Here is a 20,357-nt window from a genome sequence, read left to right as displayed (position 1 = left end):
CTCTGCCCCTTCAATATGTCCATATAGTGAACTGTAATAAAGGATTTCCTAATTTTAATTGTGTTTTGAATACTTGTTATGATGAATTATTTTAATGCACTGTTGGATTTAGTGTCATTAATATTTTAATTTATATTTTCTATGAAGATTATTCATGTTAGTTTTTCAAATTTATTTGAAGAAACTGTAAGTATTTTTTCCTTACATCAATTTTGTAAAGATACACATTTTACAGATTCAGTTTATCTGAGTCGTTTTTCCTTTTAGTCTTATATGTTGTGTTTTTAACCATATTTGCCACTGAAATGTTAGAAAGGAGTTAGAGTAAGTGGTTTATTTGATCTTTTTATAGTTAGTAATTTTTTAAAAAGTGGCTTAAGTAATTTAATACATGCCTCTTTGTAAAAATAATAACTTAAAAAAATTTAAATTGTGGTAAACAACATAAAATTTACCGTCTTAATTGTTTTCAAGTGTATAGTTCGTTAGTGTTAAATATATTCACATTATTATGGAACAGATTTCCACAAGTTTTTCATCTTGCAGAACTGAAACTCTGTACCCATTGAACAATTCCACATTTTTGTCTCCTCTTCAGCCCCTGGCAGCTACCATTCTATTTTCTGTTTCTATGAATTTGTCTATCTCATGTAAGTGGAATCATAGTATTTGTCTTTTTGTGACTGTCTTATGTTAGTTAATATACTGTTCTCAAGGTTCATTTATGTGGTAGCATGTGACCGGATTTCCTTTTAAATATTCCATTGTGTATATATATCACATTTTATTCACCCATTCATTAGTTAATGGACCGTTTGGGTTGCTTCCATCTGTTGGCTAGTGGGCCTCTTAACTTTTACATTTTATTCGTTTATTTGAAATTTATATGGGTTCATTGAGGGGAATAGGAACTTAATCTTGTATTTCCAAATAGTTAATCAGTTGACTTACCTGTTTCATAGTCTCTCCTCATTATTTGAATAATGCCTTGATTTTATGTATTTCCACAATAAAACAGTAAATCAAATATCTGCTCAGTATATACATCTTTATAAGTACTGAATTTGGGCTGGGCATGGTGACTTACGTCTGTAATCCTTGCACTTTGGGAGGCTGAGGTGGGCAGGTTGCCTGAACTCAGGAGTTCAAGACCAGCCTAGGGAACATGGAGAAACCCCGTCTCTACTAAAATACAAAAAAATTAGCTAGGTGTAGCGGCATGCACCTGTAGTCCCAGCTACTTGGGAGGCTGAGGCAGGAGAATTGCTTGAACCCGGGAGACTGAGGTTGCAGTGAGCCGAGATTGTGCCACTGCACGCCAGCCTGGGTGGCACAGCAAGATTCCATTTCCAAAAATAAAAATAAAAAGAGAATAAGTACTGAATTTATATAAGCTGAAGGCCTGAATAGTACAATTTGTTGCTTGTACTAAGCAGTTTCCTGTGTTTGTTAAGTAGCTCACATCTACTTAACAAATGTGGGGTTTTATGGTTAAAGAAATTTTAGATGTTTTCCACTTAATATGTGTTTTTTTTAAATTCTAATTTTTTTAGGCACAGGGTCTCACTGTGTTGCCTAGACTGGAGGGCAATGGCGTGATCATAGCTCACTGCAACCTCGAAATCCTGGGCTCAAGGGTTCCTCCCACCTCAACCTCCCAGATGTCTGGGACTACAGGTGCATGCCACCATAGCTAGCTAATTTTTTTTTTTTTTTGTAGAGACAGTCTTGATATGTTGCCCAAGTTATTCTAGAACTCCTGGACGCAAGTGATCCTCCTGCCTTGGCCTCTCAAAGTGCTAGGATTCCAGGCATGAGCCCATGTGCCCAGCCAAGTCAGTGATCTTTTTCTTTCTTTCTTTTTTTTTTTTTTTTGAGACGGAGTCTCGCTCTGTCACCCAGGCTGGAGTGCAGTGGCTGGATCTCAGCTCACTGCAAGTTATGCCTCCCGGGTTTACACCATTCTCGTGCCTCAGCCTCCCGAGTAGCTGGGACTACAGATGCCCGCCACCTCGCCCGGCTAATTTTTTGTATTTTTAGTAGAGACGGGGTTTCACCTTGTCAGCCGGGATGGTCTCAATCTCCTGACCTTGTGATCCGCCCGTCTCGGCCTCCCAAAGTGCTGGGATTACAGACTTGAGCCACTGAGCCTGGCCGTCAGTGATCTTTTGAAGCAGTTTTTCTTCTTTTATTGCTTAAACCTCTAAACAGGCTTGACATTTTTTTTTCTTTTCTCCTTCCCTCCCTTACAGATTCTAGTAAAGAAGTACTTTTATGAAGAAGATATAAGCAATGCCAGCATCTATATAGTGTTCTTACTGATTTGATGATGTCCTTAGGTTGTCTTTGAACTTGAAAATCTCTATACATTATTATTGCAGGACCTATAAACTATGATTGTTTTGTAGTTCTCTTGCACTATCTTTACAATGTTCTTTAAAGAACAAAGTTTCACTGGTTACTTTATATATTTCAAATGAACTAGGAGTGATTTAAAACTTACATAGTTGCTGTTCAGAAAATGTCAAAAAAGAAGAGCTTGTATAAGTTACAATGTAGATAAATTTAATTCTATTGAGGGGATAATATCCTTTTAAGATACAGTGTAGATAAATTTAATTCTATTGAGGGGGTGATATCCTTTAAACCAAACTTGTCTAAAGTTTTCACCAAATGTTAAACTATGAGTAATGTTTCGTTTTTATCCATTTAATTTTTTTATATTGGAGGAATCTTAAAGGAAAATTGCATTATCTTTTTCCAGTTTTATTAAATCATATAGTAAATGTGAACTGAAAATTTAAACAGTAGAGGAAGATACAGAATAAGAGTTGAAGATTTTTTATATCCCTAGGTATAAATTTTAAGTGTATGTAATCCTATGCCTTTTTCTGTGCACTTTCACACATATACAGATGTATCTATGTAATTTTGTTTTGCATAAATGAGATCATTGTAAAAATATTGTTTGAAACTTTCTTTTTAAATTAATAGTCCATCATAGATTCTTTTCATGTTAATACACATATAGTTATCTTACTCCTTAAATGGCTGTGAGTCTTCTCTTGTCAGGTATCAGGACTTAATTGCTTTCCAGTTTATGGAAATTTTGGTTGTGTCCAAAGTTCTGCTGTTAGAAACAATACTGAAGTGGACTCTTTTATATTGTTTCTGTATTGTGGTAAGATGTATTCCAGAGGTAAAACTGCTAGACTAAAGGTATGGGAATTTGTTTCTGTAACTGACATTTTATTGTGTGCGTCAGCACCATATTTTAAAAACTAGTGATTTTGTAGTGGTGTAGGATCTGCTAGGTCAGACATCAACTTTCAAGCCATGTTCGTATCTGTTCTTTTTGGATGTCCCTCTCTGTTGACTACTTTATCCATAAAAGGGCCAGATCATATATCACCTCTTTCCTGAAGGTGTTTGCAACACCTAGCACATTGAATAATTTTAACCCTAATAATAGTTTAGTGAGTGCTTACTATGTGCCAGCCACAATTCTAATTGGTTTATGTGTATTACACTGCTGCATATCATTTAATCTTCCCAATTCTAAGAGGTACATAGTATCTACATTTTATAGTTGAAAAAATCAAGGCAAAGAATAAGTAACTTGTTCAAGGTCACAGTAAATGATGGAAATGGAATATCAGCATGGGTAGTCTCATATGAAAGTCTGCTTTCTTAACTCATACTGTACTACTTCCTTACTATCCTTTTATGGCCTCCCTATGCTCAAGAAATATGTTTTGTATGCATTGTAGAGTTCACTAGCCATTTCATCTTGCTTCTAGGTCCTCTTTACAGATCTGCATGAATGCCATCTTACTCAAATTTGTGTATGGTGACCTATCCCCAAGTAGAATAACCAGAGAGAAATGATGGAGTAAGGAGGGTTGTGGAAGACCTCCTTACTCCAAAACACTTTACCTGAATGTAGCTAGTTAATACTGCTCTGTTTTATTTCATCTTGTTTCCCTAAACCCTGTCTTGGGGAAATTCATGGATTGATCTTGGGATGGATTTCATAGGTGGAATAAATGGGTATGTTACTCTTCACTATTTTTGAAACATCAAATCAAAATACATACCTTGTAGATGACCTCTTACAGTAAGTGCTCAAAATGTGAGGTGGGAAGAATGCTGTTTTAGACCCTCCTACACCTCTTAATTCATGCTGTTGAGTGTGACATGTAAAAACTAAATATCTCAGTCTCCCATAACAGGGGCCTGGTAATACTTTCTTTTGAGGGAGGTTAGGTGACCTAATGTTTGTGAAAATGTTTGTGACCTATAAGGATTTTCATAAATTAATTGTTAAAACGGAAGTATGAATAAAAATAGCCTTATGAAAATTCTGACTACTAAGAGGGTTGGCTATTTGTTTTTTATTTAGGAAAATCTCTTATTTTAAATTTCTAATTCTATTAAATTTAGTTATCTAATTGAATTTATAGATTGCTAGTAAATATTTTCTGTTCCAATTGTGCATTTTGGTTAATTGTTTTAGGTGGAGCTGATAGTAGATAAGGGGTTGGGATTCTGTAATAAAGAGTTCACATAATAGTTGTTTGGATTAGAGGCCATTTTTCAGATTATATTCTGAATTTATTAACTTTTTAGAATTTATATAGAATATGTTCTTAAATTCCTTGAGAACTTAAAAATTGGTATTACTTTATCATACTGTTAATAAAGAGGGAGAGATAAGGGTTATGGGAAATGCACATCCTTTTCTGACTCTTAGGTCCTTTTCTGGGAATGTGAAAGCAAACCATATGCCTATGGTGTCTCTGGTGTAGGCTTAGCAGATAATACTAGGGTTCTAGATAAAATGAAAAGTATGAAGGCAAAGATTTGATCATGCTGTTTTCTAAATCTCAGGACCTTTAGAATGTATCTCTTAACTCACTTTATGGACGCCTTTCACTTGTGCCTTTTCTTCCTTTTCTTACTCTACATCCAGATTCCCACCTCACAGTCCAAGATCCTCTCTACCACTCAGTCCAGCTTTCTCGCTGCAACCCAAACTTCAGTACCTGGCTTCTCTTGGCCAGATCGAAGTACTATAATATGATTTAAGTTGTGAATGTGCCTTAGTATGTGAGATGTTTTTTCATATGAGGAGGTCCTTAACCTACTTTAGCTTAATCACCAGATCCTTTTGTCTTTTATGCTAACACATAAAAAACTGTACAGGCTTGGTATTGCAGCTTTTTGTCTTCTCTGCATGAGCAGTTTTGTTTTGTATCCTAGGGATCCCAGAAGAACAGCTTTGCTTGGCCAGGGTACCCATTCATTGGCTTAGGCAACCTAGAATGTTAAGATTCATATATCTTAATTAAATACTAAGGTCTTCCTGACCTCACTACCATAAGCAGAAGTTTTTCTGAAAACCTTGATCAGAGAGCAAGTAGGAAGAAGGGCCAGATTCCAATTTCATTAAACCACAGGCATATGAATACTTAACAATTTCTGTGCTTCAAGAAAGTTACATTTAATTCTGAAATAACCCAATGCCTTTGTATTTCTTTTCTTACACTCTTTCTCCTGGAAAAAGCATGGTATGGAAAGAGTTTGAAATCAAGTTGGGCAAGTTACTTTTGAATCCTGCTTTAATACTCTGTGATTTGGGGACAGTTACTACTTAACCTTGTTGTCTTCATCTACCTTAGGGATAATGATTTATTTTTAACAGAGTTTTTCTAAAGAATGGAGGTAATCTACATTATTTAGCACACTATACTACCTTCTGTGTTGGAGGTAATTTATTACTTATTTTGACATTTTACTGGATTCTGGATTTAGTTCTTATGTAATATTTTGAAATGAAGTTGTCTTTTTTTTTTTTTTCCCCAGTCAGGATCAATTTTCTTTACTTTTTTAGGTCATGGACTTTAGTTAGATTGTAATGAAAAATGTAGACCTATTCTTCTCCAACATTTACTTAAATACATCATAGAACATTTTGCCAATTGAGGGGTATAGAGTTTTTGAGGGGTAGGTATGTGAGGTGTGAACCATGCAATATGAACCTTAGCTCAAGAGTACTGGATTTCAGGCTGGGTGCAGTGACTCACACCTGTAATGACAGCCCTTTGGGAGGCCACGACAGAAGGATTGCTTGAGGCTGGGAGTTTGAGACTAGCCTCGTCAACATAGCAATAACCCATCTCTACAAAAATTTAAAAATTCGGTGGGTGTGGTGGCATGTACTAGTAGTCCTAGCTACTTGGGAGGCTGAGGCAGGAGGATTGCTTAAGCCCAGGAATTTAAGGTTACAGTGGCAATGATGGAACCACTGCACTCCAGTCTAGGTGACAGAGTGAAACCCTGTCTGAAAAAGGAGTACTGGATTTTGTTTTTTATCCATTGAGGAGTTATTGACTAGCCTTTTCCTCTACTCTTTCCCCAGTAATCGCAACAGTAACTACAGAATTTTTCTTTGAGAGGTTTCTGTCATATATAAGAGAATTTTAAAAAATAATAATTTGCTAGAAAATTTTAAATTATAGTTGGGTGTGGTGGCTCACGCCTGTAATCCCAGTACTTTGGGAGGCTGAGGCAAGAGGATTGCTTGAGCTCGGGAGTTCGAAACCAGCCTGGGAAACATGGTGAGACCCTGTGTCTATTAAAACAGAATAAAGAAAAGAAAAAATTTTAAATCATTACCAACCTTCCCGTCTTCCTTCTTTTTCTTTCTGAAACTTTTGGGATCCTGACTTAGAAAAAAACTAGTAAAGAGATAATAAGATATACTAAATAAAGTTATTAGCTATTTCCTTATTGTATGTTTAACAAATTTTAAAGGTATAACTCGATCTATTCAGGCTTATTTTATAGTTATTGACTGAAATTTAAAAAAAAACGGTGGATTTAGTACATTCCTTTAATTTATTTTCTTCTCAGTGTCCCACTGATATTGTTTAAAGATTGAATTAAGTCATAATTCTGAAAAGTGGGAACAGATGTTATTATATTAGTCAAACTACCCTTAAGAGGCACAAAAGGACTTCATCAGCTCTATAACTTTAATGTGTACTTGGGTGTATGTGGGGAGGGAGGCAAGAAACTGCAACTTAGGTGCATAGATGAATCTAAACTTGAGTAGTGTTAGTAGTATGACTGCAACCCTGTTACTGTCTCAACATTTTTGGTCTGCGTTTCTTTCTGTATCAGCTTTATTTTCAGCCAAAGATGACTGTCAGTCAAAGGAGATGGGAATGGGATATACTAGCTAGACCTAGGTAATGTGGCCACTCCTGTGGTGGCTGGGAAGGTTTACCTCTACCCAAAGCACATGAATACATTCCCCATAAAAAAGAGGGATGATGTTATTAGCAAAAGGGGTTAGGGAGAAAACATGTTGAACAGTAAAATTACAGTTCACAGTCCACTACAGGTACCATCAGAGGACCAAGAAATTTTGAAGAAGATAGAAAGTTCATGGAATCGGATTGACAGCAAAATCCCAGAGGAAACTGGAACCCAAGATAACAGAGGTAAGCTCAGGTTTTCCCAGGGAAACCTTGGAATGGCTCCAAACTTGGAGTCAACAAACACAAATCAGTAGTAGTGGGCAGTTGGGTAATAATCAAGAATTTTCTTAAGACTTCTTTTCCACAGTGCTAGGTCAGTTGGGCTTCCCTTCTACCCTTTCTCCAGCCTAAATAACTATGATGCCCACTCTTAGGCCTGAAGTTTCAGAATCATTCTCTTAAGAAAGTAGGCCAGCAGTTTAGTATGGGCATCTACTCAGGTGTTAGAACCTGAGAGAGAAGTGGAGGCACTATACTACCTCAGGAGAAAAACGGTTTTGTCTGTTCCCAGCCAACTTGACTTCCTATCCAGGTACCTTTCTGGGGTACTTGCATATTCACATGCCCTACCTGCTTAAATTGTACTGTTCTTCCATTTAAAGGAGAAGTCACTTAGGAAAACAAAAACCTCAGGGAAAGCTCTTAAACTCTATATAGTCTAAAGTAATCTTTCATTTGCAAATATAAACAGACAGGGATAATCAGACAATTGAGGAGAATCAAGAGGATGAAAGAAGATTAAGATGAATAAAAGAACAACCAACCTCAGCTGTAATTCAGAAGAATACTTCAAAGAAAAGTGTAATTGGTATTTTATTTAAAATTTAAGAATACGTAATGTTTAGTTATAGCTGCATTAAAAAGGGGGCATAGAACTAGAAAAGGTTTTGAAAATTATAAAGAAAAATTTTAATTGATGAGATAAATAAAATTTTAGCATGAATCAAGACTGAATTGTTGATTTTGGAATTAAGAGGAGGAATTGTCTGCATATGTAAATCAAGAGAGAAAAAAATCTGGAAAAACTTGAGAGAAAATTAAAGAAGCATGGAAAATATATCACAGTTTTTCACATCCATAAATATGAATTCTAAAAGCAAGAGATTAGGAACCATGGGAAGGAGAGAATGATGAAAGAAATAATTGAAGAAAATTTCCTGAGCTGTAGAAACGTAATGAATTTTCAGATTGAAAGAGCCCATCTAGTAACAGCCAAAATGAATGAAAAAAGATCCACAATTTTAGAACTCTTAAGGATAAGAAGATCCCACAATTATTGCCAGAGAGAGGGAAATAAATATGGAAAATCAAATAAATAAGTTCTTAGCAGTCATGCTGAATGCTTGAAGGCAGTGGAACAGTGACTTCACTGAGAGACAATAGATTTTGACCTACGTTTTCTCTACCCAGCCCCACTATTTTATCATGTGAGAACAATTGCATTTTCTATACTGGGAAAAAGCTATGTACTTTGTATGAACATATTTGCGATACAATAGCACAATGAAAAAATAATCCCAAGGTAGAGGACATGGTAGTAGTGGGGGGGATGGGAGGGTGAGTGGGAAGAAATAGCTACTGTGGCAATCTTGGGCCTTCAAAAAGAACTGAAGAAAGTTAGAAGGAAATTCAAGTTCTAGTAGTCTGGAATCCATGAACATTTCTTCAACTAGTAATGTCTAAACAACATAAAGTTACATTTCCTTTAGTGACTACTATTTATATAATCACATTGTAAGTTACTTTATTGATTTTCCATTTTAGAATCAACCTAGAAAATATATAAAATGGGCTTAATTATAGTTATGGAGTAGAATGCCTTATAAACCTTTATAATATAAAAATAACAATCTATAAAATTAGGAGATGGAGGGCAACAAATGAAGGGTCAGTGCTCATTTCTTCAGTGGACAGTCAGTAGATTACAAGCATATAAAATTTGGTGAATCAAGATATGAAAGCAAAGTGGCATTAAAGTTAAACTGGTACCTGTACCGGAAGTCTATTAATGATGTAACATGTATTTTGCCATTTTGATGCAGGAGAGTAGCAAGACTTACGGTCCATCTTGTGCCTTTGTAGCCTTTGAATTTCTTAAAAACCCTAAGTGGATGCATCACATTTATAATGTTAAAAAGATTGCAAGGTTGGGCACAGTGGCTCCCACTTGTAATCCCAGCACTTTGGAAGGCCAAGGCAGGTAGATCACTTGAGGTTAGGAGTTTGAGACCAGCCTGGCCAACATGGTGAAATCGTGTCTCTACTAAAAACACAAAAATTAGCTGGGCATGGTGACCAGCGCCTGTAATCCCAGCTACTTGGGAGGCCAAGGCAGGATAATTGCTTGAACCCAGGAGGCGGAAGTTTCAGGGAGTCAAGATCATATCACTGCACTCTAGCCTGGGCAACAGAGTGAGACTCTGTCTCAAAAAAAAAAAAAAAAAAAAAGCGGTGGTGGGGATTGCAGATGTGTGGTGGCCTCCACCTAGTTGTTTAATACTGCTCTTTATGAAGTAAATATATTCCTGGGCCACATGATTTTTGGAAATTGTCTGAGGTAGAAATAGAGGACACAGGGATTAATTCTAGGAAATTAGAAAGTTGCGTAGAATACAAATGTGACTCTTTTTGTGTAAGATGCCTAATTCTTTCTTGACTGGCTTGCATGCTCGATTTTGAGTGTTAATTTCTGAACCCTTTCCATGAACTTTGACAGGAAACTCTTTTTAAAAAGAGTTTTTTGATTATCTCTGTCACAAACATTTCAGTGTTTATTGTGAAAAATTTGGAAGTACAAAAAACTGCAAAATTCTGAGGCCTACTTCCTTCCAGTGCCTCTTAAATAAGATGACATTTTCTCTGATGGACTAAGGACCAAGATTAGAAACTTAGTTTGTCCTTAAGATAGAAGTCATGTGATCAAGGTGCCTACAACTACTAGAGGCAGGTATGGCTCCTGGAAGAGCCAGAAGAAGGAAGGTGGAAATAGAAATTGCCTTTCCCCCGGCTTCTTTCTAAAGATGTGGCTGATCTTATATATCTAGCCCTCTCATCTTTGCTGAGGACCCATTGTGTGTCCCACTGACTATAAATCAGGGTTCTCATGATCCCCTTCTTGAGTTTGATTAATTTACTAAGTGGGTCACAGAACTCAGGGAAACACTTATGTTTACCACTTTATTGTAAAAGTTATTACAAAGGATACAGCTGAAGAGATGCATAGGGTAAGGTATGGGACAAGTGGCATGGAAATTCTGCCCTCTGGGTGTGCCACCCTCCACTAACTTCCACTGTGTTCTGCTCTCTGGAAGCCCTTCATACCCTGTCCTTTTGGACTTTTATGGAGACTTTATTACATAGGCATGATTAATTAAACCATTGGCCTTTGCGGATCGATTTCACTTTTAGTCTCCCCTTTTTGGAGGATGGGAGGCGGGGCTGAAAATCCCAACCATTTAATCTTCCCTTGCCTTTCTGCTAACCAGCTCTTATCCTGAAGCTACTTAGGGCCTGTCAGTCTTCAGTCAAATCTTAGCATAGAGGAAGCCACATAACCACTTTGAAGATTCCAAAGATTTTAGGAGTTTATGCCAGGAAACTGGTTTAAGACCAAAGACCAAATGTATATTTCATGATATCACAGGCAGTCTTTTGGTACTTTAAATAATTGCTTGCAAGAGTTATATCTTTAAATAATTGCTTGCAGGCAAACCATTCAAGGTTTGTTATGAATAGATTAGGCTGGAAATAGCAGAGTGCAGAGTGGTAACAGATATCTTGAGACCAGACTGATTGGAGCTTGTCAGGGACCCCAGACCATTAAGGAACCAGAGGAGAGCCAGTGATAGCAATGAGATTCCATGGTTACTTGGGTAGTTTTTACTTCCTGATTATTTTCCATGCCCTTGATGCTATCTTGAGTTACTTGAAACTGTTTCTTCATTCCCCCAGAGTGGTAGAAACTGGTGACTCAAGAAAATTGTCTTTAGATTTAAGCTTTTTCTTGTAATTTACATTTTTATCCCCAGGTCCCCTAGACCCCCATTTTGTGTGTGTGTGTGTGTGTGTGTGGTGTATTTCTTTCTGTTGGTAGATATTTGCTTTCGAGCGGAGGGCAAATGTGTTGCTGATGAGGTTGAAAATGCTGTATCATCAATAGATTTAACTTATTTAAAATCAAAAACATTGAAATAATTTCTGTTACGGATGCACTTGTTTTTATTTTTATTTGAAAATGTACAATTCAGACAAATGGGAGGGTTGATTCTAAACAATAAATATTTTATCAGTTTTGTGTACATAGAATCTATTGTGAAATACTGGAAAAAGGATGAATTCATGGTGTGACCCACCATGGGTAGAGACAACAAATTCAAGTGTCCAACAGACACAACTATTACTGGGGATGTGAAAAGAGGCAGCATTGCTTTGTTTTTTACTTTGTTTAGTACATTACTTATGTTGGGACAAGACTATGCTTGTATTTCATTCTGTACATAGGACACATCTGGATGAAACGTTTTGTATCTAAATATAATTCTCTTCTATACTTTTCTAGGTTGAATTTCAGATTTCATTTATTAGTTGGATTAGAAAAGAATGGAAAGGGGACCAATTAGAGAACAAAATCATTGAAGTTTTTAGTATTAAACATTATCAAGAATCAGGATTGAGTTCTAGATTATAACCTCTTGGAGGTGGACTAATTTTATTTGCCATTCTTTATCCAGTGTTTATAGTATAAACCCTGCCACCTAGTAAGCACTCAGTAAATGTTTGTATAAATGAATTATCAAAATGCTAATGATGATCTTACAAAAAAATTGTACTGGGGCTTTTTATAGTATGAGCCTTGAGAACAATGTTTAAGCAAAAAAAAAAAAAATCTTTAATTATTTGAATATTACAAAACAGTACATACCCTCCCTACCCTTCCTTATATTTTGAATATACTACTGGATACAGCGTTGCATTATTTTATTTGTAATGTTACAGTTTTATGTATTTTAACTTAGTCCTTTCTTACATATATCCTTTAGATAGTCTTCCACATTTCTTGAAGCATGTTCAACTGTCTTATTTTGGCAGTTCTGGTGAAGGCTTAATCATTCTTATTTTTAAATGTAATCATCAAAATTAGACCTGGAATCTATGCCAAGAAACCAAGATAGAACCTGTTTAGTGCTTTTTGTGTTCATAAAAATTGTTTATGTGTGGCCCTGTATTCTTGTACATTAGATTTTTTTAATATGATGGATTACTTTAGAATTTCATGCTTTAAAAAGAGTAATTTGAACATAAATGTAGAAGGCAAAGAAATAAATGTATCCAGCAGTATTTTATTTAGTGAGACTATACCCAAATATTTCCCAAACAATTTTGGGTTTTTAAAATACTAAATTCTGGCAGAGGCATCTTTTCACAACTTACTCCTAGGTTAAAAAACCCATTAAATATTGGAGGGAATTTGTATTTTATCAGAAGTAGATTTTTTTTTTAAAGGGTAGATAATTGGACTCCCCATTCCTCTCTCTTCTCCAGCTGTATCTCAGCTGCATATATATAGACTCTGCATTGTGGTTGAGTTTTTGTTTGTTGTTTTTTTTTAAACAGTTGAAGTTCTTAATTTGTCGGAGAATGAATTTATGTGATTTTTTTGATAAAGATTTTAAAATTTTTTTTGAAGTTAGATGAGAGGAGGTATTAAGTTCGATTTGTGATTCTTGAAAAGTAGAAATGAAGAACTAAGGATAAATCTGGATACATGATTTAAAACATATTGATTTCAGATCTGGATTTTTAATAGACTTGTGTCAGTAACACTTTATATTTGCAGGGAAGCAAGCAGTCTCACTGTCGGTATAAATTAGTTCAACTTTTTTAGAAGGCAGTTAATTGGTAGCATCTAAAATTTTAAATACAGCACTATGAACATTAGAGACAACATAAATGCCTACTGTACTGGTTAAATACATTATGCAGTTATACAATGAAAATTTGAGCAGCTGTCAAAAATCAAAGATAGATCTTTATGTATATTCTGAAACAATTATGGAGTATTAAATATTAAAATGGGGATACAAAAAGTATGCATAATAGTGTCCATCTGTATAAAAAATAATGTTACCCTAAGATGTGCTTGAAATATGTAGGTTATTTCTGGAAGATTACAATAACTGGTTGTGCCTCTTAGGATGGCTTGGTAAGAGGTAGGTTTACTTTTCTCTTTTAAACTGTGAATGCTTTCCATGTACATGTATTACTTTTACATAAAAATTATAGTTAATAAAGAAAATATAATGGTAATAAAAAGCATATTTTAATTCTTTATTTTGTGCTACATTAGACATATATCTAGATTCCTCAGTCATTTTATAGCATGATTAGTTTAGGAGAAATAAAAGGTAAAATAATGGGAATGTGTTGTTGAATAATGTATGGACTTTCAGAAATCTTACCACATTGCATAGCCTTTTAACTTAAATTCTATTTAAGTCTTTAATATCTTTCACTTATACTTGGTTTAGGCTCTTTCACACTTGGGTTTCATACTTATGCTTTACTATAATTTACACAGTAGAAAAGGGAAAAAGAGAGATACTATAAAGTAGTGATTAAATTCAATAATTTTAAGAGGTAGGATTGTTTTAGTTTTTTTCTAGTAGTTTATGTGAGTGGGCAAAATCATTAAATGTTTCCTACTACCAGTTGTCTGTCCTTGTTTTGTTTGAATATGTGGATTTTGAAGCCTCACCATTCCCTAAATTAAAAAATTGATGGGAATGAAACTCCTTTACAAGGAGTTTTCTATTAAAGTTTTACGTGAAGAGAACAAACAACAAAGTATTAAGTCATGCACAACAGAGTTGCTTGCTTGTCAGCGCATTTCTACATATTTTTTTGTTTTGGTTTTCTTTTTCCTTCTTAAGGAAACCAATGCTGGTCCTAAATAAAATTGTCAACTTTGGAAGATTCTTTCATTCAATCTAGGAATTTACTGAGCTTTTTTGTCCTTTACTTTCTTTTTCATGAGAGGTTTCACTCTTTATTTTGGATATTTGAATCTCATTTTCAGTTAATATTTTCTTTTATTATTTTAAATTATTTTTATTTGTTTGCATAGCTTAATATGTTAATTGCTATTTACACTTTAATACTTTTGCTATTGGCAAAATAATGAAAGGTCTTGTGCCACTGAAATCCATTTTAGACCAATGGGAAGACAGTTTTCTTGCCTATAAAATTAGGTTGAGGCTGGGCGCAGTGGGTCACACCTGTAATCCCAGCACTTTGGGAGGCCGAGGCAGACAATCACTTGAGGTCAGGAGTTCGAGACCAGCCTGGCCAACATGATGAAACCCCGTCTCTACTAAAAATACAAAAATTTGCCAGGCGTGGTGGTGGGCGCCTATATTCCCAGCTACTCCAAAGGCTGAGACAGGAGAATGACTTGAACCAGGGAGGCCGAGGTTGCACCGAGCGGAGATTGCCTCACTGTACTCCAACCTGGAGTGCAAAGCGAGACCCCGTCTCAAAAATAAAATTACATTGGTAATCATATTGATGAAAAGGACTGGAAAACAGAATTAAAGGGGATCCATTATTTTCCTATGTAACAAATAATTACAGAAAATGTGAAATTTAGATTCTGTTCATATTCAATACTTCTAATATCTTATTTCAGTGACCTAAAGATAAAGTAAAACAACAAATGCTTTTGTTAGAAATTGTGGCATGCGCCTGTAGTCCCAGCTGCTCGGAAGGCTGAGGCGGGAGAATCACTGGAGCCCAGGAGTCGGAGGTTGCAATGAGCCGAGATCACGCCACTGCGCTCCAGCCTGGGCTACAGAACGAGACTCCGCCTCAAAAAAAAAAAAAAAAAAAAAAAAAAAAATTATTACTATTGGGCCAGGCGCAGTGGCTCTCGCCTGTAACCCCAGCACTTTGGGAGGCCAAGGCGGGCGAATCACGAGGTCAGGAATTCAAGACCAGCCTGGCCAACATGGTGAAACCCCGTCTCTACTAAAATTACAAGAAATTAGCTGGGCGTGGTGGCAGGCGCTTGTAATCCCAGCTACTCTGGTGGCTGAGGCAAGAGAATCGCTTGAATCCAGAGGCGGAGGTTGCAGTGAGCCGGGATCGCACCACTGCACTCCAGCCCAGGCGACAGTGCGAGACTCTGTCTCAAAAAAAAAGAAGGAAAAAAAGAAATTATTACTATTAGTAGCAATAATTTAAAAAGTATTGGGATACTGTAGTGGATATCAGACAGTTCTCTTATTCATACATTTGTTCATTTAATCAAAAAATGCTGCCGGGCGCGGTGACTTACGCCTGTAATCCCAGCACTTTTGGAGGCTGAGGCGGGCGGATCTCCAGGTCAGGAGATCGAGACCATCCTGGCTAACACGGTGAAACCCCATTTCTACTAAAAATACAAAAAGGCCGACGTAGTGGCATGTGCCTGTAGTCCCAGCTACTCGGGAAGCTGAGGCAGGAGAATTGCTTGAACCTAGGAGGCGGAGGTTGCAGTGAGCCGAGATCGTGCCACTGCACTCCAGCCTGGGCGACATAGCGAGACTCCGCCTCAAAATAAAAAAAGAAGAAAGGAAAAAAAAAAAGCGTAAGTGCCTGCTCTATGCCAGAGAGTGCTGGCTCTAGATATGCATTGGTGAATAAAGTTTTGCCTACTTTCTTTTTTTCTTTTTTTTTGAGACAGTCTCGTCCTGTTACCCAGGCTGGAGTGCAGTGGCGATCTCAGCTCACTGCAACCTCCGCCTCCTGGGTTCAAGTGATTCCCCTGCCTCAGCCCCCCAAGTAGTTGGGATTACAGGCGCCCACCACTACACCCAGCTAATTGTTTTTGTATTTTTAGTAGAGACGGGGTTTCATCATGTTAGTCAGGCTGGTCTCCAACTCCTGACCTCAGGTGTTCTGCCCGTCTCGGCCTCCCAGAGTGCTGGGATTACAGGCGTGAGCCACCGCACCCGGCCATAGTGTTGCCTACTTTCAACCGTGTTGCCTGCTTTTTACTAGTCTGTAGGGGAAACAGATAATAAATAATAAAGAGCCATAATTCTGTGAGAAAGCCATAATCACGTATTTATTGTTAAAAACAACAGTAGATGTTAAAGACAGAAGCACCCCGTGATCCTAGAATGGAAGAGAAGGGGAGAGTGAATGGTTTTATTAACTTGAGTCTTAGGGGCCCCCATTTCTTGTCAGATAAAGGATTTGGAAGGCCTATTCTTGGCTTATGGAAAAGGAGAGTGTTCCAACATCAGTTCCTTGAACTCAAACCTATATCATTGCTTGATAACATTGGAGGAAAATTTGAGAAAGGGAAACTTTGTTGATGACTTGTCTTAAGTCTAAAGATTGAGCGGTTTATTTGAAGCATAGAAAGTATTGACCTGGAAGGCAGGAAATAACAAAAGCTAGTTTGTAGTTTCTTTTGAAGCCAGGTCTCAACAATGGAAATTACTTTGAGCAGCCTTCAAATGCCAGGCATACCCATAGCTAAATGTAAACACTAGGTATGGTATGAGGTAAAACACAGTGTCATTTGTTTGCCATTAATTCTGCATAGCCTTTGCAATCAGTTCTGGGTTTGCATCTGGATTTGACTCTGCCGTATAACTGTGTGCCCTGTCTGATACTTGGTTCCCTTGTCCGTAAAATGAGATTATCACGTGGAAGAAGTATGGTTGATGATTCTGGATATGGATTCCAGTCTAGAGCAAACTGCATGGATTCAGATCTTAGCTCTTCAACTTAATTCGCTTAGCTTGAAATAATTGGGCAAGTTGCTTAACCTCTTTTTGTCCCATTTCCACATATGTAAAACGGAGATAATAATACCTTTTAGGATTATTGTGAAAATTAAATGAATTAATATATAACAAGCACTTAAAATGGCATATAGTAAGCAAAATGTAGTTTAAAAATTATGATATAGCTGGGTTATGAGGATTAAATAATACTTTTTTTTTTTTAAGAAAAGAACTCATATATTGCTTGACACACTATGGGTATTTCCTAAATACCAGAAACCATGTAGTAGGTACTTGATATCATTTAATCTTCATATAAACTGTTAATAAACCATATCTGTCTAGTTGACTGCACCTAGAGCAGTTTCTGATATTTCAAGTTGAATGAATATTATCCCATTTTATGATTAATAAATTGAGGCCAAAGAGTACTCCAAAATCTCCACTAAAACATGACATCACTTTGAGGATATAATACCGGCAATGTCATGCACATCATCGCATCGCTTTTCTCAGTTTAGAGCATAAAACATTGTTCCTTTTTATTTTTAGAGACAGTCTTGCTCTGTTGCCCAGGCTGGGGTGCCAGTGGCACAACTGTAACGTCCACCTCCCAGGTTCAAGTGATTCTCGTGCAGCCACCTGAGTGACTGGGATTACAGGCATGCACTACCACGCCCAGCTAATTTTTGTGTTTTTAGTAGAGATGGGGCTTCACCATGTTGGCCAGGCTGGTCTCGATGAAACTCCTGGCCTCAAATGATCTGCCCGCCTCAGCCCCCCAGAGTGCTGGGATTACAGATGTGAACCACTGTGCCCAGCCCATTGTTCCTTTTTTTCAGTGCATTTTTCGTATTCAAGGTTGTATAAGGAAGAAATTTGACAATCTAACAAGTTTTACTAAATGAAAGATCACTTACAGGAATGAATATGATACAGATTGGCTCCACTGTCAGTCACTCACTTTATTTGCTGTTTGATGATCCAGATTTAGTATCTATATATTTCATTTATCTAGAATATTTTAGTCTCTTAGAGTATTTATTATAAGAAAAAAACAGTCCATTTCTTTGGTTAGTAAATGAAGTTAAAGGCACTACTAGAAAATGCATATATCAAATGTTAATAGCTTGCTTCATGAACTGTAAATCAGTTGAATGTTAACCTGGTTCTTGTAGGTATTTACAGAGTAGTTTATAAAAACCAATTTACTATTAAAAAAATCTACATTAGGATAATTATTTTTGAAACCCTGAAGTCAACTGTAATATGTATGTTATATAATACATTTGCCTGATGTTGCAAATTTCTAACTTGGCTCCTTCTTTGCGTCTTTAATACAGCCATTAATCTCACTACAAGGCTTTACTAAGGATAAATTGCTGCGTAACCCACTTCAACCTCTTTTGTTCAACCAGGAAGCCAGACGTGTTAAATAGCTTTTTAAAAAATATGTTGTTATTTCTTTTTTGAAATTTTAGGATTTTAAAAATTGAAGTGGTAAAATAATAGACTTTATTTTGTCTGTTAAAATTACTTGACAGAAGTTTGCTTTGGAATAGAGCTTCTGTATCTTTAAAAAATACACAGTGAGTCACCCCCTGCTCTTTTGGTAGATGCCTGGCTAGTGAACAGCTAAGCTGCTTTAGGCATGTAATAGAACATTCCATTTCCTGTTCCCTTGCTGACACAGAGGAGTGTTCCTGCTGGCAATGATCTAATCATAGTGCAGTAAGAAACATGGCAGTTTGATAAAACATGGTGGAGACAGCGGCTGAAATGGAAGCATATGTTCTAGAAGACATTCTTGAGGTAGGGCTAGGTTTGTAAGTGAAATGAAAGTTGAAATCTGAACAAAGAAATCTTATCTGCCGGAATTATTTTACAGATGAATAGATTAGAGGAGAGAGCAAAGAGAGGCAGAGCATAAAAGCAAGACACGGTCAGACCTATTCCGTGTGAGAATGTTTCAGACTGGTTCACATGATTACTATAGACGTCTATAATTATTTTGTTTAAACTTCATGTTTCATAAATTGTAGATGTATATTTGCTAGGGAAAAAGGGGAGACTCAGACTTAATAAAAAGCCTTGTGCTGGTGGTGACCTTTAGATTAACTCATTAGAAGGTGGGGTCTGCAAAGCAGCTTTGAGTAAGGTTTAGTATCATATGTCTTAGAATTCATTTACATATCTAAGCCTAAAGCTTTGCTGCAGTTAACTATTAAAAACAGCTGGTTATTTTAGCTTTAAACTAAGCATGTTTATATCAATCTGATTGCTTCATTTAGCTGGTACACTGGTCCTAGATTTTTCATGTGACTGATTATTATAAAACAAATTATTACATTAAAAATATTAAAACCCTGAAATTTAGGGCACTGATGCTAGAGAGCTATCTATTCAAAATTTCTATAATTTGAATCATGAACATTTTAAATTATATTTTCTCTTTTCTGGTTGTAAAAATTTTATAAGATCTTATTTGAGTATAAATCAGTCCAAGGAAATACATGTCAAAGTGAAACTATAATTGCTTTTGGCATTGAGTGTAGTATACTATCAGAAATTTGTATTTATAGGTATAGGTATTTAGATCTCATATTCTTATGTGTGGGATTGTGTAGGGTTTTTCTTTTTTTTTTCCTCATTAAATAAAAACTGGGTAATTCAGATAAAGAGGCTTCATGGTGGTTAGTGGTATTCCTAATACTTAGACTGTTGAGATAATTTATTAACTATTTCACCTCTTCAGGAAGATTATTTTACTGTGGGGAGAGGACTTGAGAGAAGAAGCTGCAAAGGGAAGCTAGGCGGGGTTAGCAGGAGAAAAAAGCCTATGCGCATTATAAAGTGCTGCATGATCAATGAGTATTTTCTGGAGTCCCTCAGTGTGTGCTTGGAGCTGACATTGCAGCAAGTCTCATGGTGGTTCTGCAGAATGAAAACTGATTCCATTGTATTACCTACCTCCTTGCAGACACCTGCCAACGTACTCTTTTTCCCCTTTCCTAAAAGCTGTTGTCTAAGTTGAATTGTGGTTAATTTTTATTCTTTTCTCTTTTTTTTAAATTTTTTACTTTGTTACTATTAGTGAGTTTCCTTAAAAATGTGTGGTAAAATTATCTACTTAGAAATAGTAGTATAAACTTTCATCAAGGGAGTTTAGTAATTACAAGTGGCCACATGACTTTTTAGTGGTTCAGTTTAAACAAGCCTAATTAGATTACAAAGTTCTAGTGTTACATTTTAATTTGCT

The 20,357-nt window shown here is 36.3% G+C and overlaps 1 protein-coding gene across 5 annotated transcripts in view; it reads left to right on the top strand.

The window, feature by feature from the left end:
* LOC105477311 (ankyrin repeat domain 17) overlaps positions 1–20,357 on the top strand; it is a 182,959-nt gene that overhangs the window by 17,185 nt on the left and 145,417 nt on the right. Inside the window, exon 1 of one of the 5 annotated variants that reach the window (XM_071093497.1) lies at positions 15,875–18,910. The exons of the other annotated variants lie outside the window; for them this stretch is intronic. Coding sequence (XP_070949598.1) covers positions 18,857–18,910 — 54 coding nt within the window. The 5' untranslated portion in view covers positions 15,875–18,856. Of the gene's footprint in view, positions 1–15,874; positions 18,911–20,357 lie in introns of those variants that run through there. 5 annotated transcript variants of the gene reach the window in all.

Source organism: Macaca nemestrina, chromosome 3, assembly GCF_043159975.1.
Source record: "Macaca nemestrina isolate mMacNem1 chromosome 3, mMacNem.hap1, whole genome shotgun sequence".
In the NCBI taxonomy this organism is placed as follows: domain Eukaryota; kingdom Metazoa; phylum Chordata; class Mammalia; order Primates; family Cercopithecidae; genus Macaca; species Macaca nemestrina.
The sequence above is the reverse complement of the archived record's forward strand: the minus strand, read 5'-3'. Positions and strand labels throughout refer to the sequence as shown.